The sequence below is a fragment of the Arachis hypogaea genome, chromosome 18 (assembly GCF_003086295.3).
Source record: "Arachis hypogaea cultivar Tifrunner chromosome 18, arahy.Tifrunner.gnm2.J5K5, whole genome shotgun sequence".
NCBI lineage: Eukaryota > Viridiplantae > Streptophyta > Magnoliopsida > Fabales > Fabaceae > Arachis > Arachis hypogaea.
This window is the reverse complement of record NC_092053.1, coordinates 105,632,264-105,655,529: the sequence shown is the minus strand read 5'-3', so window position 1 is coordinate 105,655,529 and position 23,266 is coordinate 105,632,264. Positions and strand designations below refer to the sequence as shown.

Here is a 23,266-nt window from a genome sequence, read left to right as displayed (position 1 = left end):
AATATTAAATATATTCTCTAATTTTTTGTCTATTTTTTAAATAATGATTTAAACGTTAAAAAAATTAGTAAGAAGAAGAAACTAGAGGGGCAGAACCCTCAAGTGAGTGACGCGGCGTTTTCTAATTGGACAGGCTTTACCCGCTAAAAAATGCAAGCATTGACTTGAATGAAAATCATCCCGTCTTCGCTGTGTTGCACGCACATGACACTTCCCTTCGCTTCCCTTCCCTCACTTACTTACCATTACTCTCTTTCTTTCTCTCATTTGTGAATTATAGGTACCAATCATTCATCCCATCTTAGTTTCCCAACAACTGCTACTACTACTACTACTACTACTATTACACTACTATTACTACTCTCTCACTTCTCTTTCTTCTTTCATATCCTTTTGTAAGCTTCTTCATCACTTCACTTTTATGTATTTCTTTTCCACTTTCTTGCAAAAGCATCCTTTTTGACTCACTCACACTTCTCAAGAGCCTTTCCGCCTCCCCCCTCTTTTTTATTTATTTATCAAAACTTTATTTTATCATACCGTGTTTCGGATCAATTTTGGTGAACTTCATCTTCATATTCTTAGTCTCTACCGTTTGCTTGCTGATTCATGCAAAAGTAGAATTTTTTATTTTTAATTATTAATTAAATAGTTTATTCCGCTGATTTCGGAAACTGAACGAAAAAAATTCTTCCGTGGTTGCTGTGTCTTGCAGATGCTGAACAGAATTCATAGACGCCAAAATCCGTGATTGATCGAGTTCTATAATACATGGTTTATATTAGGTGTGTTTAATATGCAGATTTTTTTCTTCTTCTAGCTGTGTTTGCTGATCATAGCATCGGGGGTCTGGGGAAATTATATATATTTTATATATATATAATTTTTTCGTTGCTTAATTATGAAGGTGAACTTACCCTTTATACTGACCATATGAATAGTAAAGTCAAATTTTCCTTCCCATCTAGTTGACCAAATCTTAATATCTTATCACAGAGGGAGTGAGAGTGAAGTAAAAAATTGGACCTCTGATTGATGCTAAAAAACAAAATTAAAATATTTGTCTGTGTTTCGCACAGCTGTATTTAACATTGATTCATCTACATAACTGTGAAGGGCGAATTTCATATTTTAATGCTTGTCGTCTATGGTGATAGCAGCTAGAAGTGATAAATTGAGACATCAAGATGTCTTACAGCAGAAGGGGGTCTGATCCGCCACCGCAGAGGCGGATACTGCGGACTCAGACTGCTGGGAATTTGGGGGCAGACCCAATCTTGGACAGTGAAGTGGTGCCTTCCTCACTAGTTGAGATAGCTCCCATTCTTCGTGTTGCTAATGAAGTAGAGGCTAGCAACCCAAGGGTTGCTTATCTCTGTAAGTTTCTTTTGTATTGTGTTTTCTTTGTATATCTACGAGTGGACTTTATTTGACATAGTGCCATTTTTTGGTTGGTTCGATTTTGGATAAATTCTTATTCTGTTATAATGTGAAAGCAAAAGGCCAATGCTTTAGAAGTTAGCTGCTTTAGAAATGCTTGACAACATTCAGATTTCACTGATAATATGTGAGATAGGAAGGAAATGTGATTTTAGGCTACTTGATTGGTTGGCTCACTTGAATTTTGACTTCATCAGAATTGTTACTTAGTGTTGTATTAAGAATGGCTTTGTGTATTTTTCTAGCGTGGTTGGTTTGTAGAGTTTTCGGGAGGAAAACATTTTGGTATGTCCTGATCCAATCTTTCCAAGAATGCTTGATGTTATTTAAATTGTTTAAATAAATGCATTGCTTTTAAGAATTTCAACGATTATTAATTTGTAAAAGATTACCAAGTGAAGCTATCTGCTATGTAGTTTCATCTTTCCACCTTTGCTTTTGTTAGGTCAACTGGTAACTGCTCCTCATGTAGCTCACAATTTGTATGAGACTGCTGTCATGAGTTTTTCTTTTAATTTTCCTGAATTTGTCACACAGCATTGAGATTCTTTCTGAACTTTAATGTTATGTTCTTCACCTAATGTCTGTATCCTTTTGGTGTTAGGTCGATTTTATGCCTTTGAAAAGGCTCATAGATTAGATCCCACATCTAGCGGCCGTGGTGTTCGACAGTTCAAAACTGCTCTTCTTCAACGTCTAGAAAGGGTAAACCTCTTATTTGATCATTTAAGAATATCCATGTTTGGTCTCATTCTTCACTATTTTAAACCATTTTAGTATCATTTCCTTTGCCAACCACTAAATTTGACAGTTAAGAGAATTGGCAAGGCTCTTTATTGATCTCTTATTCAAGTATGTTAATGAACCAGCAAAAGGCCAAACGAAGAAAATATGTTTCTGTTGTCATTGTTGCATAGATCTGAAATTATTTCTCTAGAAATCTAAAGATATGTATTTTTTCAATTCTTTCAGGAAAATGACACAACATTGCAAGGAAGAGTTAAGAGTGATGCTCGGGAAATGCAAAACTTTTATCAGCATTATTACAAAAAGTATATTCAAGCGTTACAGAATGCTGCTGACAAGGACCGGTCAGTTTACAGTCTATTCTCATTGACTTGGTCTCTTTATCACACAATCATATGTGAATACTCGTAATTTTTTCTCGGTATATAATTTCTTCGTTTTATCCAAAATAAATAATTAATTAACCATTAACTTCATATACTTCTCCAGTGCCCAACTCACAAAAGCATACCAAACTGCTGCTGTTTTATTTGAGGTCTTGAAGGCAGTTAATCAGACAGAGGCAGTTGATGTAGCTGAAGAGGTAAACTCTTTGTCCTCCTTTCTGTGTTATTCCAGTCTCTCAGTCATTGAATGTAATGTACAAATAAAGAAAATAATGCATGTATATTCCTTGTTTAGTACTTTAATTTTACCTTGATTTATATTCTTGTTTTTTTATTTTGTATTGTAGATTTTGGAGGCTCATACTAAGGTCGAGGAAAACAAGCAGTTATATGCCCCATATAATATTCTGCCTCTTGATCCTGAAAGTGGGAAAGAAGCTATAATGAGATATCCTGAGGTTTGTTCTTTCTTATGTTCTAATTCCTTTTTATTTGGACTTAAATGTATAATTTTGAAGGTTTCAATGGGGATAAGTAGAAATAGGAAACTCCTGTTGAAGAACTAGGAAACAGAAAAAATATGCCTTATAAATTATAATCATCAATTTTTTCACTTGTTGGCATAAACTGTATTATTACCTGCACATTAACAAGTTAAGAGTAAAAAACCCAGTAATTATATAACAAAGCATTAGATGGTTAAAAGTTTTCTCATCCTTTTACACACCCAGAAAAACATACCATTACACGAGTAGCTGCTGAGTAACTGCTATTAGAATTTCTTTCAAATTGTTGATTAAATTGTTTAATGTATTTTTCCTTTAACAGATTCAAGCAGCTGTGTCTGCACTCCGTAATATAAGGGGTTTGCCTTGGCCAAAGGGTCATGGGGACAAGAACAAATTAAATCAAGACATCCTTGACTGGCTTCAGCTTATGTTTGGTTTCCAGGTAGTGATTAAATAGATCTTTCCTAACCATTTGAATTTTTATTTCATTCAAGGATTATCATGTACCCTAATGCAGAAAGGCAACGTGGAAAATCAAAGGGAACACTTGATTCTTTTGCTCGCCAATGTACATATAAGACAAGTTCCAAGACCTGATCAACCACCAAAGGTTTATTTTAATATATTTCCATGTGTTGGAGTTTTCTTTTTTTTTTTTTTCGAAAAAAAACAAAAAACTCATTTGCTGCACTTTCCTATTTAGTTGGATGATCGCGCCTTAACAGAAGTGATGAAGAAACTCTTTAGAAACTACAAAAAGTGGTGCAAGTATTTGGGTCGCAAAAGTAGCCTTTGGTAAGGCTCGCATCTCTTAGTTGAATAATTACTTCGAATGCAAGTTTTGTCAAGTATCAGGTTTAACCATATGGTCTTAAATGCATCTTGATGAAGTGGCTACATGTCAACTGGCTTTTGAGGCAACCTCCTCTTGACTCATCTTGTGTTGCCATAAATAAAGTGATCTTAGTTCTGTATCTCCTAAGGTTATCTACACAATTTTTATTTACTTTTTTTTGGTCAGTGAGAGATTAGGGATTTTGTATCTACACACATATGGCTATGTATAATTGTGTAAAAGGTGAGTTTATTACTCAATGCATTATTTGGAGGAAGTTTCTGTTTGGGTTTTTATCCTTTCCTTTGTTTGATATCAGATTGTATTAGTTCATCTCCTTTGATTTTCCAACCCATTTCCTCCAACCACCTGATTTATGCACTATTGTCTGTCCTAAAATAATGTAGTTTACTATCTTTTGACGTAGTTTGGTTTCTATGGCTATTAGGTTACCAACTATTCAACAGGAGGTGCAACAGCGCAAATTACTGTACATGGGTCTATATCTTCTTATATGGGGTGAAGCTGCAAACTTGAGGTTTATGCCAGAATGCCTTTGTTATATCTATCATCATGTAAGTGTAAATCAAAATTTTGCCTCTCGTTTAGGGTCAAGTGCTTATACATTAGCCAAAAAAAAAAAAAAAGAAGAAAAATATCAATTAAAATTAAAACTTTAAAAATGTAAACAATATATTCTTGTGCTTCTACTAAATAAATATTTTAGTTGAGACGGTTCATGCAACAGGATATGTTATTAGAATCTTAAGGATCAAGTAATTTAGAGTTTCAGTGACTAGAGTTCAGTGACTGCCCCTATTCTTTAAAATAAATACGTTGAATTTCTTCATAAGATAGATGAACCTATGTATTGTTCAGTCCAAAGTGCTGTTGTGTGAGGGAATCTCTTAAGATATGGAATAGCTAATAATCCACTACGATTACACACACAAAGACACACACATACATATATATGAGTTTAGTTTTGATGCATCGATACAGTCCAATCATATTTGTTCTTTTCATTGTCAGAGTGATACATAACTTCTCTTCTCTTCTCTGCCTATTGATTCCTCCTTCCACCGACCGACCCGCCTGCTGCTAATAATTTTAAGATTTAGGGTAGTTGGCTCCTTGACGTGGATTTGTTAATAGTTTCTTTGACTAGTGTTACAAGTTCAGTCCTTATTACTTACATAACATTTGAGGAGAAGTTAAGCTGGTTTCTGACCTTTCACTCTGGAGTTTCTTCAAATTAATATTAAATTTACCTTTGCATATGGTCCATCTGGTCTTAGCAGCATATTTTGTATCTTGTGAGGGCGTCTCATCTTCTACTATACTTTCTTCTCCATCTTAGTACAATTTTCCTATCAAAAAATAAAATAAAATAAAATAAAATAAAATAAAAAAAAATAAAAAAGAAAGAAAATCCTTTCTAAGACATATATGACCTGTTTTTGCTTTTAAGGTAGTTATCTCCTTCACAGTACTTTTACAAATGGAATGACAAAGAATAATGAAAGTCCAAGATTTGTTTATATTATTATTGATGGGTTGCTAGTACATCTTAATTTCATTGTTATATCTGTTGTTGTAATCCTACTTTTCTGATGTTATTTAATCTGAATGTGAAAATAATTACTAAAAGAACTTATAAATCTTTTTCTTCTTGATTTAATTAGATGGCATTTGAGTTGTATGGCATACTGGCTGGGAGTGTTAGTCAACTTACGGGTGAGCCTGTAAAGCCTGCATATGGTGGTGACAATGAGGCTTTTCTGATGAAAGTAGTAAAACCAATATATGATACAATAGCAAAGGTGTGCTTTATTTTTACGAGCCGATGAACTGTTTGGTTTTCTTTCAACGTTTGGTTGCGTTCTGTTATGTGTAGTTTTTATTATTATTATTATTATTTGTATGGAAAAACTTAATCACCCTCACCCCCCCCCCCCCCCCCGGGCGGCAAAAACCATTTGTTTTTTCCAGGAAGCTTTGAGGAGTAATACAGGAAAAGCAAAGCATTCTCAGTGGAGAAATTATGATGATTTGAATGAATATTTTTGGTATTTACTTAATTTTTTACCCATGTTCCTTCAGCTTGTGAAGATTTTCATGATTGAAGTGATCACCATCCTGACTTGTAGGTCAATTGATTGTTTCCGGCTAGGCTGGCCAATGCGGATTGACTCTGAATTCTTCTATGTATCTCCACTCCCTGAGAAACGCTCAGCTAACAAAGATGAGGTTCAACATATTATATGACTTGTTCTTTCTAAGCTTGTGATGTTAATCTTTTTGCATTTCCTGTCATAGATTTGTGTCTTCCACTAGAACTTGTAGAACTTGACTGCATAAGTATTGAACTTTATCATTATTGGAGCTCTTGCCACCTTTCATTTTTTATTAGATGTGACCATAGTCATTGTTCATCATTGCAGTTGTTGCCTCTAAGACGCGTTAGCAACCTCTTTCCATTTCTTTTCCTAACTATTTTTTCCTGATTTTGAAACCAGGAAACTGGAAATATTGCCAGAGGTCGATGGATTGGGAAAACTAATTTTGTTGAAATACGCTCATATTGGCATGTGTTTAGAAGTTTTGATAGAATGTGGAGCTTTTATATACTCTGTTTACAGGTAATAAACATTTGACTTTTACTTTACAACATTTACCCCATTCTGCATCCATTCAATCTAAGGAGATGTGTTAAATATGCTTTTTGAATAAGGCAATGATAATCATCGCTTGGAATGGCTCGGGTGATTTAAGCTCCATATTTGATGGTGAAGTTTTCAAGAAAATTCTCAGCATCTTTATAACTGCTGCAATATTGAAACTTGCTCAAGGTAGATAAACCAACCACCTATCTATTTCCTTGTGATTTCTCATATCCCTTCTTTTTTAATGGTTAATAAAAAAGAAACTAAAATAAATAAAATAACCAAAGTTGAGTTTTCCTCTCTTCCCCAATTCATATCTGTTAGAAAATTGAAATCGAAGTTATAATATCTTAGAATATCAAGGACTGCTAGATATAATCTCTTAGCATTAGTTTTCAATATTTTCTGTTATTACATGATGGCATGTGATTTATCGAAAAGATTGCCATAACAACATCACCTAAAAAATTTAAAGGAACATTAGCATTTGATAAAAGGGTGTTAGCTGTATCAAGAATGTGAGAGTGCTCTTTTTTTTGCAACTTCAATTTGTTTGGGACTGTTTGGGCAGGATGATTGATGATTCATGCCATGTAGAGCCATAAGTTTATTAAAAGATGCTGAAACATTATTTTGCATCATCACGCTGTAAAATGCAGTTGAAGGTCCAAACTGAGTATGCATCTCTATCACTTTGCAAAAATATTGAAAAAAGAAAAAAAATTTTAATTAACTCAGAACAGTCTCTCACTGAAAAGAATCCAAGTACACCTTGAAAAATCAAGAATAAAAGTCCCTTGTAGCATCAATAGAATTATAACAAGATATTGAAGTCCCTTGATCTCTTTAGGCTTTTGATTTTATTTCAACATGTAACATCTCATCTAAGAAGTTACCTTGCCTTCTAAAATTGTCATTCTTTTTATTGGATATTTAATGATCAAAGTTGAATAATTATGATGTCTTTTATACTTTTCCAGCGATTCTTGATGTAGTCCTGAGTTGGAAAGCAAGGAAAGTCATGTCACTTCATGTCAAGCTGCGATATATATGTAAAGTTATTTCAGCTGCTGCATGGGTAGTAGTTTTGCCAGTCACTTATGCTTTTAGTTGGAAAAATCCATCTGGTTTTGCACAGACCATCAAGAATTGGTTTGGCAATGGTTCAGGATCGCCTTCATTGTTCATTTTGGCTATCTTCCTTTATTTATCTCCAAATATTCTCTCTGCACTGTTATTCGTGTTCCCATTCATTCGCCGTTATTTGGAGAGGTCTAACAATGGCATTGTGAAACTCATGATGTGGTGGTCCCAGGTAAGCCAATATATATTTTATTTTGTGTGCATATGTATATATAGTTTATGTTCTTTATTATGAATAATAGCTTCGTATCATTCTCAACAAATTCCATTCACAAGTGGCAATGTTATATCTCCTGTTAGTGTTTCTATCTCTTACTCCTCTTCTTAACAATTGGCAGCCTCGGTTATTTGTTGGAAGAGGAATGCAAGAGGGACCAATTCAACTCATGAAGTGAGACAGTGAACTTAATTTAATGTCTTGAATTATTTACAATCATTTTGACCTCTCTGACTAATTAAAGTATAATTGTTGTAATTTTATAGGTACACTATATTTTGGATTCTCCTTATTCTATCTAAACTAGCATTTAGTTACTACATGGAGGTAACGATCTGATCCAGAAGTATAGCATTTTTATATTGATAATTAGAATGATGAATAGAGCTTTAAAATCTGTAATCCACTACCTGAATGGAGTAGGATTATTTCTGAAGAATAGATTTTTTTTTATCATTTTATATTTACTTTCTTATCCTATTTACCATTCTTTTCAATAAGTTCCATGTACTCTTGCATGGAGGAGGTTTATAGAGTGATTGTTGAAAAATACATCTTTTAGTGTTAAATATTTCCTTTCTGATTTTGTTTTCTTCTTCTCGTTCCTCCTTATTTTGCTTTTTCCCTCACAAGTTCCATCTCCTAACTGTTAATTTCACCGGTTTTAGCATGTCTATAGTATACTATGTCTGTTAACATATGTGTACATCCATAAATGAATCAGTTCAGGAACAAATGTCAATTTGTGGTTATCTAAGGAGGTTTACTAGAGAGCAACCCTGCATTCGGGTGTTTGTTATAAACCTGACTCTTGCTTTCAACTGCAGATTAAGCCTCTTGTGGGTCCAACAAAGGTCATCATGCAGGCCCACGTATCACTTTATAAGTGGCATGAGTTCTTCCCCCATGGTAAGACTCTGGGAATAAAAGAAAATGAACAGTTTTGGTTCATATAATGGAATTTTGAAATCATTTTCTACTTTGTGCAGCCAAAAGCAATATTGGTGTAGTGATTGCTATATGGTCTCCGATCATTCTTGTAAGTCCATCTTTATATCATGTCTCAATGTCTCACCATTTTGTATTAAAGATATGTATATTAGTCAATTAGGTGCCCCTTTGCAGGTCTACTTTATGGATACACAGATTTGGTATGCTATCTTCTCTACAATAGTAGGAGGCATATATGGTGCATTTCGCCGTCTTGGAGAGGTATGTGTATTAAGCAATCCACTTCACTATAAATTTAATTTGTTATCTTGCTATGAAATTGAATTCCACCTAGTGGGATAAGGCTTTGTTGTATTTCCCCGCTAAATGGGAGTATTTTATGCACTGGGTCTCTAATATATGCTTTCAAAAGACAAATTTTTATAACTTATAGCTATATGTGACTCATCAAATCAAATATATAAAGTCACAATTAGACTTGAAATATGATATTTTTTTGGAAATATTTATTTACATTCTTTAATAACTACATGTGCTTGTATTATGGTTTTTCATATCTAACAACATTTTAAAACATTTTTGTTTGGAGCTTCTCTTCATTGATGATAACTCTAGGTTGACTGCTCACTTATAGTAAAATGAACACCAAATGTTTTATGGTTTATAAGTAACATAAATTTGGAGGTAATAGCTATGGAAATTTGCAAATTTGATGGCAACTGGTTAGATAGGAAATCCAAACTCAATGGAATTATTTCTTGGTTGAAATTGTAAAATATAATTGATTATAAGGAAAGATTCAAGGGTTGATGTTCAAATATGCATTGGATTCTTATGTTTTTCTTCATTTTATGTGCTTGCTACTGTCTGAATTATGAAAACTAGATTCGTCAAACTATGTTTAAGGAAACCATGGAGGTTTTTCTGCTACATTGGCTGCACAACTATGGACTTCCAGACCTATTTTTTTCCTTATTTTTTTCATTCCAATTTCAGATACGAACATTGGAACTCCTGCGGTCTCGTTTTGAATCAATTCCGGGTGCTTTTAATGCTTGCTTGATTCCTGTGGAGAAAAGTGAGAAAACCAAGAGAAAGAGTCTATGGGCCACTTTTTTCCGCAAATTTGAACAGGTTTTTCAACTTTTCTGCTTTCTAAGAATTGGTACCCTACTATGAAATTGTTTGAGCTGCGAGAGAATGTTTTATATGTATGTCTAAATTACCTTTCTTCCTGTTGCATTATAGAGGTATTGGAGTAGAAAGAATGGTAGGATGATTAGGAGTTTTCTGCTATATGGTGTATTTGGATTTGTTTTACGATAAATTTTAAAGTTGATATCTTGTGAGTGTTGAATAACAGGTTTTCTAAGAGTGTTTCATTGAGGAATATGTTACTACACTTATTTTCTCCTTTGTACTGAGTTTTTGTTTTAGATTCTGATGTTCTCATTATGTATTTGTTTCCTTTCTAAATCAGGTCTCTTCCAATAAAGAAAAGGAGGCTGCAAGGTTTGCACAGTTATGGAATAAAATTATTACTAGTTTGAGGGAGGAGGACCTGATTGATAACAGGTAGTATGATGATTTAGCACTGCTTATTACCTCCTTCATCCCACGTCTTTAGTGAATATTTATTATATATAGTTCAGATTTTCATGTTTTCATTAAAGCCCATATGTTTGTTTCTAAAAAAGTTATATATATATATATATATATATATAGGGAAATGGACCTCCTGCTCGTACCATATTGGGCTGACCGTGATTTAAACCTTATCCAGTGGCCTCCTTTCTTACTTGCTAGCAAGGTTCAACTACTTATGTCAATTATTCTGTGTTTGTATTAGAATAATCAATTTCATGCTTAAATCTATATGTATGTCCATATATATTGAACAGATCCCAATAGCAGTGTCGATGGCCAAAGACAGTTTTGGGAAAGGACAAGAGCTGGAAAAGAGATTGACTCGGGACAAGTACATGAAATCTGCTGTTCTTGAATGCTATGCTTCTTTTAGGAATATTATTAACTTCTTGGTTTTAGCAGAACGTGAGAAATTGTAAGTTCCTGGTATTTGAAGTTTACATGGGAAGAGAGGCTTGACATAGTTTCATATGCTGACTTTATTACATTATGCTTTCACTAATGCAGGGTCATTAATAATATATTTGTAATAGTTGATGAGCACATAAAGAATGGAGATCTTCTGACTGAACTGAATATGAGTGCTCTTCCCAGTCTATATGATCGATTTATTAAACTGATTGAATTATTGGTAATTGTTATGAATAAAATTCTATGTCTTATGTTAGACTGAATGTGGAGTTTAACTGAACTTCGCTTTATTTCTTCAGTCAGATAACAAACAGGAGGACAAGGATCAGGTTGTGATTCTTTTGCTTGACATGCTAGAGATTGTGACCAGAGACATAATGGAAGGAGAAGTTGAGGGGTAAGTGATTCGGGAATTTTTGTTTCACTTGATTTCAATTAGTATTAAGAATTAGAATTGATTAGCATTCACTTGTAGTTTGCTAGATTCAAGCCATGGTGGGTCTTTTGGAAAGGATGAAAGGATGACACCCCTTGATCAACAATATCAGGTTTTTGGTAGACTTGCTTTTCCTGTCAAAACAGAAACTGAAGCTTGGAAAGAGAAAGTAAGTGTTACATTTATAGGTTGTCATTTCTATGAAAATTAAGAATGTGCACTTAAATTCACTAGTTTATCTGAATATCTCGATATATTTCCCCTATATGATGATGTGATGTATCTGTTTGTGCTCTTTTGTTCTTCATAGATAAAAAGGCTTCATTTATTGCTCACTGTAAAGGAGTCTGCTATGGATGTACCATCCAACCTGGATGCTAGGAGGCGTATATCTTTCTTCTCTAATTCATTGTTTATGGATATGCCACCTGCTCCCAAAGTTCGGAATATGCTGTCCTTCTCGTAAGCTCAATTCATGTTGAAATTGCATAAGATATTTTTATGATCGAGTTAATTATACTCCACTTCCTTGATCCGTGTCAAAGTAATTCTGAACTCCAAATTTGGGTCATTTCACTCCAGCCTAATATTTTAACTTTGATCAACTTTTAACCTAACACAGACATGGTTAAGTACCTTAGAAAATGAAAGAAAAACCCAAACAGACAAACAAATAAAAAAACAACTAGGTTATTTTAGTTATCAGTAAGTTCTATATTACGGAGAAGTAACTTTTTGCTATGGAAATGAACATGATATATGAGAATATTTCTTGTACTCTCACAAATAAATAGCATACTGTATATATTGATTACAAGAGGCTGTACACCGTTTTCCTTTTCTTTCATGTTGTGTCTTCTAACACAATTTCTTTGTAAGGGCATTGTCTCCATTTAATTTCATAATATATGTTAGTCATAGATTATCAAAGTATGTTATTGATAAATTTGGGGGATGGCATAACAGTATTGGATACAATATCTATTATAACTTATTGATGACTCTATTTCTTGATTTTGTAGTGTCTTGACACCATACTATGATGAAGCTGTTCTTTTTTCCATAGACGAGCTAGAAGAGCCAAATGAAGATGGAGTGTCTATCCTATTTTACTTGCAAAAGATATTTCCAGGTTTTCCAGTTATCTTTATCAAATGAATTTCTTGATCTAAACACTTTAGTCATTATTGTTTGGATTGAACAATTTTAATTAGTTAGTTCATATATCTAAGATAGTGGTTTATGAAATAGCTTAGGACACTTATGCTAGTCTTGTTACTGGGTGAAAAAGTTAAAGGTGCAGATAATACGTTTTGTGCATATATTCCCTTTATGTTGATTGTTGAATGCAATTAAGTGAATTTGAATCACAATCTATTTTCTTTCATTTTTAAGTTTTGATCAGAGTAGGTTCCAGGCACCTTTGGTTCACTCTCTAATCACTGTATGTGCACTGCTCAGTGATAAAATCTCGTTCATCCATCATCATGATGGATCAGAGTTTGGAACAAAATGGAAGAAAAAAATGACCATATATTTCTTTGTTGATAGTAAATGTAAAAGACATAAATTTAAAGTAGCGTTGTACCTCATTGCTGAAAACAGCTGTCCATCCTTGCCATTACCTTGTACAATGCCATAATATACTTCTGATTGTGATCATTCTTCACTTCAGATGAATGGAAAAACTTTCTTGAACGAGTTGAATGTAAGAGTGAAGAACAAGTCAGAGGAGAGTTAGAAGAAGAACTCCGTTTATGGGCATCATATAGAGGCCAAACATTGACCAAAACTGGTAAAAAATGCTTTCTCTCCCACCACCAATGTTTATTTGTGTATAAATATGCAATTTGATACTCTTTTTGGCATTATACAATTTTGAATATCCTTCAATTTCACTTTTTCACTATCAATGAATGAAGTCCGAGGGATGATGTATATCCGACAAGCTTTGGAGCTACAGGCTTTTCTTGATATGGCAAAAGATGACGGTAAGTGGAGATAAACTCAATGTTTATATTAGTGTATCACTAGCTTATCTATTATAAAGCATGGCCTAAATCACCATTCAATCGTTTAACAGATCTCATGAAAGGTTACAAGGCAGCTGAACTAGAGAGTAAGGAAAATCCACACACTGAGCGATCGTTGTGGACTCAATGTCAATCATTAGCTGACATGAAGTTCGCATATGTGGTTTCATGTCAACAATATGGTATTCACAAGCGATCTGGTGATCCTAGGGCAAAAGAAATTTTAAAGCTCATGACCAAGTTTGTAACTCAAACCGAGCTCCTGCCTTGTTATAGCTTGAGCTAGCACTGTCCTGTTACAATTGCTACTTTGTTATTGTAGGTACCCATCTCTTAGAATTGCTTATGTTGATGAGGTTGAAGAGCCTAGCAAAGATAAAACCAAAAAGAATGAAAAGGTTTATTATTCAGCTCTTGTGAAAGCTGCTTTACCAGCAAAGTCAATTGGTTCGTCTGAAACAGTTCAAAGTTTAGATCAGGTATTGTTCTTAGACAATTCCTTAAAGAGAAATGACTTATTCTTTTAATAGATCATTCTAACCACTAGGAAATAATTGATTGTTTTTCAAGATTTCAAGACACTGAATGTATTTTCTTTTTACTTTATTTAGGATTTAGAAGGATGCTTCGGAATAGTCTTAGGATGTTATATGATTACTCTTCTTGAAATTATGATAACTGAACCCCACTTTTGCAAATGATGAAACTGCTTATGTTGCTGTAAATCCTACTTCGGAAAGATCAATATTAAATATGAAACCATAATAAATTCATGCATACATGAGTCACCACAATTTCTAATAAAAAAGCATCAGGCACTTCCTAAGGTATCTTTCTTGGAGCCTTGGAGGAGGAACTGGTATTTGTTCTAGTTTCCAGACTATTTTCTAATGAAAATTGTCAAATAAGTTCTATATGTATAGGTTTTTCCTGGTCACTAATGTTATTAAATTAGAAATATCAAGGGTCAATGATATATTCTATGCAGTTATAACGATTCCAACATTTTACTTGTCTTTTGTAGGTAATCTACAAAATAAAGCTTCCAGGACCTGCTATATTGGGTGAGGGGAAACCAGAGAATCAGAACCATGCCATCATTTTCACACGTGGGGAAGGCTTGCAAACAATAGACATGAATCAGGTCCTACATTATTTATATGTGAATGAAACGGGAAAATTAGGTTTAAAAATAGTTAGATAGCTAAACTATTCATGTTACAGGATAATTATATGGAAGAAGCTTTCAAAATGAGGAATTTGTTGCAAGAATTTCTCAAAAACCATGGTGTGAGACAGCCAACAATACTTGGGCTTAGGGAACATATATTTACTGGCAGGTATGATCTATTACCAATTTCTGCATGGTTTTTTAGTATTATTTCCATTACAAGCTGAAATATACATATGAAGACTGTTCACATTTATCTTCCTTTTGTTTGTTGCAGTGTTTCATCCCTTGCTTGGTTTATGTCCAATCAGGAGAATAGTTTTGTGACAATTGGGCAAAGATTGCTGGCAAACCCCCTGAAGTAAGTCCCCCTCCTCCCCACAAAAGATTTCTCCTCACCATGGAAAGATAGCATGAGCGAAAGCCAGTGAGCATTGGCAAGGAGAACTTTGACATATGTTTAAACAACCTAGTTAGTTCCAGATAAATAGTTGCAACATGTTGAGGGTGAGGGGGGAGTGAATGAGTTCGGAAAAAGAGGAGGGTGACAGAAAAATGAAAAGTTTCAAGAGTGCAATGATTTAACCATATAATACCGAGATAAGACTTTTTAGCAGTAACAGACAGTCCCATAACTGCATTACCACAATAAACTGAAAAATGACCAGAATATAAAAGTTGAAGTTCTCTTTTATTGTGGTATATCCTTTTTTATTTTTATTATTTATTTGTGGGATGGTTGGTGTACGTGCTGTTTACTATTCAGGTTGAGGTGTTCAGTCTTCATGTTAAGCTCGACTGTGTATCCACTATTTGTTGAAGTTTTCAATGATTTTTTTTTAACCTTTCATCCAGGGTACGGTTCCATTATGGCCATCCAGATGTATTTGATAGACTTTTCCACCTGACAAGAGGGGGCATAAGCAAGGCCTCCAAGGTCATAAACTTGAGCGAAGATATATTTGCAGGCATGTATTTTAAATTCTGCATGTGTATCGTGTTTTCTTTTTCTTCCAGAGAAGTATTAATATTATAAGTTTTCCATCTTCTACAGGTTTCAATTCTACATTGCGTGAAGGCAACGTCACTCATCATGAGTACATACAAGTTGGTAAAGGAAGAGACGTGGGTCTCAACCAGATATCAATGTTTGAGGCAAAGATAGCTAATGGGAATGGGGAGCAGACAATGAGTAGGGACATATATAGGCTTGGGCACCGCTTTGATTTCTTCCGAATGTTATCTTGTTATTTCACCACTATTGGCTTCTATTTCAGTACCCTGGTATACTTGAAACCTACCTTGTGAATTTATGACTATGATCAATTTATAAGTACTAAATTTGCTTTTTATAGGTTACTGTCCTCACCGTTTATGTTTTCCTTTATGGCCGCCTCTATCTTGCCCTTAGTGGACTTGAAGAAGGGCTGAACAATAAAAGAATCATTCGAGATAACAGAGCCCTTCAAGCAGCTCTTACTTCACAATCTGTTGTGCAAATTGGATTTTTGTTGGCCTTACCTATGGTGATGGAAATTGGTTTGGAGAGGGGCTTTCGTCAAGCATTAAGTGAATTTGTACTCATGCAAATTCAGTTGGCTCCTGTATTTTTCACATTTTCACTTGGAACAAAAACACACTATTATGGAAGGACATTGCTTCATGGAGGTGCACAGTACCGAGGCACTGGTCGTGGTTTTGTGGTGTTTCATGCTAAGTTTGCTGATAACTATAGACTCTATTCCCGCAGCCATTTTGTTAAAGGGATTGAGTTGATGATTCTGCTTGTGGTGTACCATATATTTGGCAAGTCTTACAGAGGCACAGTGACCTATGTTTTAATTACCCTAACCATATGGTTCATGGTAGCGACATGGCTTTTTGCTCCCTTCCTTTTCAACCCCTCAGGCTTTGAGTGGCAAAAGATAATTGATGATTGGACTGATTGGCATAAATGGATAAGCAACCGTGGAGGTATTGGTGTACCTCCTGAGAAAAGTTGGGAATCCTGGTGGGAAAAGGAACATGAGCATCTCCACCACTCTGGAATGCGTGGTATTATTACCGAGATTATACTATCTCTTCGCTTTTTCCTATATCAATACGGGCTTGTATATCACCTCTCAATCACTAACACGACTCAAAGTGTTCTGGTAAGTGCTTTTCGCAAATGGCTCCCTTTAGGAATGCTTACTTGGCTGCTCATGGTTCTTGCAACTAGGATATCAATTTAATCATAATTACTTTTGGCTTACAGGTTTACGGTTTGTCATGGTTGATAATCTTTGTAATCTTGGGTCTAATGAAGGTAAGGGCTTAAATTATTGTATTTTATATCCTTAAATACTGGCATAATCCTTTGTTCAGGAAATCCTACAGAATACACATTGGAGGAAAAAGAAATTCTGTTTTTAAGCATATTCATGAATTTTAAGCATTATTTTACATGGAAAATCACTAACTAAATAGCAACTTTTGAGCCTTGTCCAACTAAGTAAGATCAACTACATGGGTTAGCCGATTCGTAGTGAACACAACAATTAATTAAACAGAGCCAAAATTCAGGATATAGAATTTTCAAATACCTCACAAGTAAATGTCGAGTTACAGAGTTCTTATGTTATTTCAGTTAAATATTTTGAACATCACAACAGTAACAACTCATAATGTTATTCTCTCAGTTCTCTTTTCAGTGATGGCCATGTAGACATATTGTTGATTGTTTCTGCTTGCATAATGGTTGACATAATTTTGATGTTGTATAAGCTAAAGATGTAGAGCAGTGCTAATCTAGCAAACACTATAGCTTCTTACATCCCTTTTTGCATTTTTCTTGCAAACTGTTCACTGTCATATTAAACCGTTCTATACAATGATGCTGCCATTTTTGCAGGGTGTATCTGTTGGCAGGCGCCGCCTCAGCGCAGACTTCCAGCTTTTGTTTCGGTTGATTAAGGGCTCCATTTTCTTAACATTCCTTGCCACCTTCATAATATTGATAGCAGTGGCAAAAATGACAATCAAGGACATAGTAGTCTGCATTCTAGCTGTAATGCCAACAGGCTGGGGATTGCTGCTGGTCAGTTTTCACATTCTTTCTGTGGCATTTGTGTTTCGTGGAATCCTCTATAAAATTGAATTTTCATTGCTGATGATATATGTAGTTCTGATCATGTATAGTTAATTAGTTATCCTTGTCCTTCCATTCTCATTGCATTTTCTTTTCTCTCTTTCACAGATAGCACAAGCTTGTAAGCCAGCCATTCAACATGCTGCTTTTTGGGGTTCTGTCCGGGCGCTTGCTCGTGGATATGAAATAATAATGGGTTTGCTTCTCTTCACACCAGTTGCTTTCTTGGCATGGTTCCCATTTGTTTCAGAGTTTCAAACAAGAATGCTCTTCAACCAAGCCTTCAGTCGAGGTCTACAGATTTCGCGTATTCTTGGTAGACAAAGAAGGGATCGGGCTGCCAACAACAAAGAGTGATTATAGTTGTACAGAGTTTAATTTTTATCAATATCATTGTAAAAATATTTACATAAATCAATCACATGTTATATGGTTGTTATATGATTGGTAGGGTATGACTTCAAAGATAAGTATTCTAATGTGAGAATAGCTAAGTATATGATTTAGATAGATGTCTTACAATGATAAGCATTCATAGAAATAGAACATATGTACACTTGTATCCTCACTTGTAGTTTTGTAAATGTTGTGTTACAACAAATTCCCAAAACTGTTTTATTATGTATTACATGTTATTGAATTTATATATGCAAAATCGGAAAACCCTCTTCAACGAGTAATGAATTTGACAACAATTAACTATCCTCGGGACGTAAAAGTATAAAATACGTTGTTTAAAATGTCATTTTTACCTTTTATACAATGAAGAATAAAAAAATACGTTCTTTGATTTTTCCTTCTAAATTTTATTCATTTTCTTTCTCCTCCTCCCTCTTCTTCCTCGGCGTTTGCCTCTTCCTCATCTGTTCCGCTAGTGCCATTACAAGAGAGATGTTATTGGAATTTATGGTTTTAATGATGATTTTAGATGCAAAGAGTCCATTGGAAGTAAAGTAGATCGTGGTTTGCCTCAAAATATATTGCAAAATATTTGAAGCCTGAGTCAAGCTAGGTAAGGAAACCTAGTTCACTGTATATTTTTGCTCTAAAATTTATTATTCGTGACTTATTTTCGTTTTTCATGGAATGAATTTAATTTTGATGTATTGTCAATGTAAAATAGTTTTACAAGTGCATCCAATTACATAACGTTATATCAGTAAAAATAACTACTTTTTACATTGACTGCGTGAATGGTCATCCAAGAGAGCATCTAGGATGTGATCGTACGACTATGTAAATAAAAATTAAACTCTAAAACGCTTTACACTGTCAGTATATCAAAATTAAACTCTTTCATAAAATTAGCTTGAGATTTTAGTGTCGGCATGATATTCAGTGTATGTGTAGCTTGTTGGGTTGTAAGGGAGATACCCTTCCAGTTAAATACCTTGAAATCTCCTTAAAAGCAAATTCGAGGTTGGTGAAGACCTAGAAGCTTATAATAGACAACGTGGAGGAGAAGCTCAGTCTGTGGAGAGCGCTAAACAAAGCTGGAAAGTTGGTGCTGATCAAATCAGTATTAAATAGTTTGCCAGTGTATTATTTGAGTTTGTTCAAGATGCTGAAAGTTGTTGCTGAGAAATTGATTTCATTGCAGAGAAGATTCTTGTGGAGTAGGTAGGATGGTAGAAATGGTATGGCATTAGTAAGATAGGAAGTGGTGCAGGTTCCTAAGAAACTAGGCGGGTTAGGAGTTGGAGATACTATGGTTCATAACATAGCTCTGCTGTTTAAGTGGTGGCGGCGGTTTGCAAAGGAAGAGTACCCATTGTAGAAGAAGGTGGTATATGAAAAACTTGACGGAGAAAAATCGTCGGTTAGGAATTTTCACAAAATAATTCCGTTGAAGTATAGATCCAAACCAACAATCTATCCTCAATTAAAAACAACCAAAAAAAGGTATAAGATGCTCACGCATCACAACACCAAACGTAAACAGTTTCTTGTCCTCAAGCAACCAAAAACAAGATAGGATCAAGTAGAAGAGAAAAATACATCAGGTTAGAGTTGTCAATGAAGCTCATGTCCGATTACTGAATGGAGCTATTAACACTTTATTTCTGAATAGCTTTGGCATCGCACTTTCCTTTGAGGTTCAGAAATATTGTGGTGTGCGAAATTCAGAACTCCGCACAACTTAACCGGCAAGTGCACTGGGTCATCCAAGTAATACCTCAGGTGAGTGAGCGTCGATCTCACGAGGATTGTTGGATTGAGCAAGCAGTGGTTATCCTGCAGATCTTAATCAAGTGAATAGAAAGTTGATTGGTTGTTGTTGAATGCACATAAAATAAATAAGAAAGCAATAAAAAAATACCGAAGAAACGATAGTGAGAAATCAATTAAGGCTTTGGAGATGCCTTATCTTTCTGGATTAACTTTTCTTGTTGTCTATTCCAATAATGAATGATTCATTCCATGGCAAACTGTAAGTGATTAATGCCACGCCAATGGTCATTAATCTCCTCTGATTCACATCAAACGCCATGCCAATGGTCATTCAATTTGAACGAGGGTGAAGCTCTAGCAATTCAATCTCTAGTGATCCTACTCAAAATGCCACAAACAATATCAGATCTTCCGGATTGGAGAATGAAGCTTTATGATTCTAGTTTATACCACAAAGGCTCTAATCACCCCAGATCCTGGCTGAACAGATGTTCTCATGTCCCCAACGGGATTGTGGATTAGCCGTCTAGGAGATGTAATCTCAAGCTTATATTTCAATGCTATCCCTCCCGAGACTCGCATGAACTCATGTAGAAAAAGGGGTCATACAGATTCATAAAGACGAAGAACGAGAATGCATCTTAGAATGGAATTAAACATATATTGAAATAGAAACAGCAATATTATTAATCCATAAGAATTAGTAGAGCTCCTAACCTTAACTTAGGATGTTTAGTTACTCATCCTTTAAAGTGTAATTCGAATAAGTGGAAAAAGATGAGGTAGAAGATCCTAACATGGGTGATCTTCTCCTATATATAGTAATCTAATAACTAAGAAGTACAAAATATGATAGACTAGGCTACAGGTGCGAAAATCCACTCCTGGGCCCACTTTTGTTGAGTGTTTTGGGCTAAGCTTGGCGTCTAGCTTGAGGAATGGGCATTGAATGCCCATTAGGGTGTTGTTTGCACACTGCCTTGCTCCCTTTGGGGCGTTGAATGCCAGGTTTGGGCGTTCAACGCTGGGCATTCTCCCTTTGGGGCGTTGAACGCCAGAAAGGGGTGATTTGGGCGTTCAATGCCCAATATGGGCAGTCTCCTTCAAAAAAAAGTATAAATCATTACATATTGCTAGAAAGCTCTCGAAGTTAGCTTTCCAACGCCGTTAATAACACGTCATTTGGATCTTTGTAACTCCTGAAATGCTCATTTGAATGCATGGAGATCAGAATCTGACAGCATCTGCTACGCTTTCCTTGCCTCTGAATCGGACTTTGTCAAGACTCATCAATTTCAGCCAGAAATTACATGAAATTATAAAAAACTCACAAACTCAAAGTAGAATAAAAAAATATAAATTTTACACTAAAACCTATTAAAACATAATAAAACTCAACAAAACATAAAAAAATACTAGGAAAATAGTGCCAAAAAGCGTATAAAATATCCGCTCATTTGAACACCAAACTTAAACTGTTGCTTGTCTCCAAGCAACCAAAAATAAAGTAGGATTGAAAAGAAGAGAAAGATATAATAAGTCTCAAAGTTTCTAATGAAGCTCAGTTCTAATTGATGAGTGGGGCTAGTAGTTATTCACTTTTGAACCGTTTTGGCATCTTACTTTCCTTTGTAGCTCAGAAGTATTGACATCCTTAGGAACTCAGAATCCAAATGATATTATTGATTTTCCTAGTTTAGTTCTTCTTGATTCTTGAAAACAGCTTCTTTTTTAGCCTGGTTGTGACCGTAAGCATTTTTTTTCCTGTATTACCACCGGATACATAAACGCCACAGACACTTAACTGGGGGAACCCTTAGATTCGACTTTAGATTTGCTTAAAGTCCCAAACATTGGTGTCCAGAGTTCTTAGGCACACTCTTTTGCTTTTTGGGATCATGACTTTAACTACTTAGTCTCAAGATTTTCACTTGACACCTTCACACCACAAGCATTTAATTAGGGGAAGCAAGGCCACCACATCAAAATAATTCGACTACTCTTATTATATAACTTAAGCTTATGTATCTCACTATTCTTTTTCAAATTAAATTTTTCTTTTAAGCATGGTGAGATATACATTGGATATTTTATAGCTTAAGACAAAACAAGTAAAGAACAAACTACTAAAGATGATCATGCAACAAGAAACAAACAATGGAAAACAGAAATTAACATAAGCAAGGGAATGGAACGTGACCACCTCAGTGACAGCGGCTACTGCTTCCTCTAGTGAATCCAATGGAGCGTTCAAGCTCCTCTATATCTCATCCTTGCCTTTCTTGCTCCTCCCTCATAGTTCTTTGATCTTCTCTTATCTCATAGAGGATGGTAGATTGCTCTTGGTGTTCTAACCTCAGCTAATCCACGTTTGAACTCAGCTCTCCTAGAAAAGTGTTCAGTTTCTCCCAATAGTCTTGGGAAGAAAAATACATCCCTTGAGGAATCTCAAAAATTTCTGGTGGAGGTGGTTGCACATGCTCTTGCTGTGGTCCATGTGTAGGCTCTCTAGTATGCTCTATCCTTCTCTTCGTGATGGGCTTGTCTTCCTCAATGGGGATGTCTCCTTTTATGACAATTCCAGCTGAATTGCATAAGTGACATATGAGGTGAGGGAATGCTAACCTCGCTTGGGTGGAGGGCTTGTCCGCCACCTTGTACAATTCTTGAGATATCACCTCATGTACTTCCACCTCATTTCCAAGCATGATGCAATGGTTCATTATTGCCCGGTCTATGGTAACCTCAGAGCAGTTACTTGTTGGGATTATAGAGTGTTGGATGAACTCCAACCATCCTCTTGCCACGGGCTTGAGGTCAAGCCTTCCTAGTTGGTAAGGCTTACCTTGCGCATCCCTCCTCCATTGTGCTCCTTCCACACAAATTTCTGCAAGGACTTGATCCAACCTTTGGTCGGTGTTGACCCTTCTTGTGTAAGAATGTGGGTCTCCTACCATTTGTGGTAGTTTGAGAACCAATCTTACACTTTCTGGACTAAAATCCAAGAGTATTTCTCAGACCATGGTGCGCCAATTTTTGAGGCTTGGGTTCACACTAGTATCGTGCTTTTTGGTGACCCACGCATTGGTGTAGAACTCTTGCACCATTAAGATTCTAACTTTCGAGATAGGATTAATTAGAACTTCCCAATCTCTTCTCCAGATCTCTTGTTGGATTTTCAGATACTCATCCATTTTTAGCCTAAAGGGGACCTCGGGGATCACCCTTTTGTGTTTCACCACATCATAGAAGTGGTCTTGATGGGCTTTGGTAAAGAATCTCTCCATTTACCAAGGTTCGGAAGTGGAACCGAGATCTTTTCCTTTCCTCTTTCTAGAGGATTCTCCGACTTTGGGTCCCATACATAAGAAT

General features: G+C 35.3%; 1 protein-coding gene across 6 annotated transcripts; it reads left to right on the top strand.

Annotated features, from left to right (window-relative positions):
- The first annotated feature begins 159 nt into the window (after positions 1-159).
- Positions 160-18,332, top strand: LOC112770928 (callose synthase 1). 6 transcript variants are annotated; one of them, XM_025815412.3, is made up of 44 exons: positions 160-280; positions 716-785; positions 1,161-1,377; positions 2,045-2,145; positions 2,413-2,531; positions 2,677-2,770; positions 2,921-3,031; positions 3,402-3,524; positions 3,600-3,692; positions 3,786-3,877; positions 4,366-4,492; positions 5,603-5,740; positions 5,910-5,986; positions 6,068-6,167; positions 6,437-6,559; positions 6,652-6,769; positions 7,564-7,898; positions 8,065-8,117; positions 8,210-8,270; positions 8,771-8,852; positions 8,933-8,982; positions 9,069-9,155; positions 9,891-10,028; positions 10,375-10,469; positions 10,620-10,704; positions 10,796-10,956; positions 11,049-11,172; positions 11,252-11,349; positions 11,428-11,557; positions 11,699-11,850; positions 12,411-12,520; positions 13,064-13,183; positions 13,311-13,379; positions 13,472-13,661; positions 13,744-13,900; positions 14,446-14,565; positions 14,646-14,761; positions 14,870-14,953; positions 15,448-15,560; positions 15,647-15,876; positions 15,948-16,745; positions 16,850-16,900; positions 17,486-17,671; positions 17,831-18,332. In XM_025815412.3, exons 3-44 carry the CDS (start codon positions 1,188-1,190, stop codon positions 18,077-18,079), a joined length of 5,850 nt encoding a protein of 1,949 aa, XP_025671197.1. In that variant the 5' UTR covers positions 160-280; positions 716-785; positions 1,161-1,187; the 3' UTR covers positions 18,080-18,332. The 6 variants fall into 6 exon arrangements, with proteins under 6 accessions (XP_025671197.1, XP_025671202.1, XP_025671198.1 ...); XM_025815417.3 differs by having other exon boundaries at positions 164-280; positions 1,158-1,377; XM_025815413.3 differs by having other exon boundaries at positions 178-617.
- The last annotated feature ends 4,934 nt before the right edge of the window (positions 18,333-23,266 follow it).

Excerpts from the sequence above, each read along its gene's own strand:
- LOC112770928 (XM_025815412.3), top strand. The coding sequence starts at position 1,188 with ATGTCTTACAGCAGAAGGGGGTCTGATCCGCCACCGCAGAGGCGGATA. Across the intron at positions 10,470-10,619 it reads GAGGACCTGATTGATAACAG|GGAAATGGACCTCCTGCTCG; the intron begins GTAGTATGATGA and ends ATATATATATAG. Across the intron at positions 14,762-14,869 it reads GAACATATATTTACTGGCAG|TGTTTCATCCCTTGCTTGGT; the intron begins GTATGATCTATT and ends TGTTTGTTGCAG.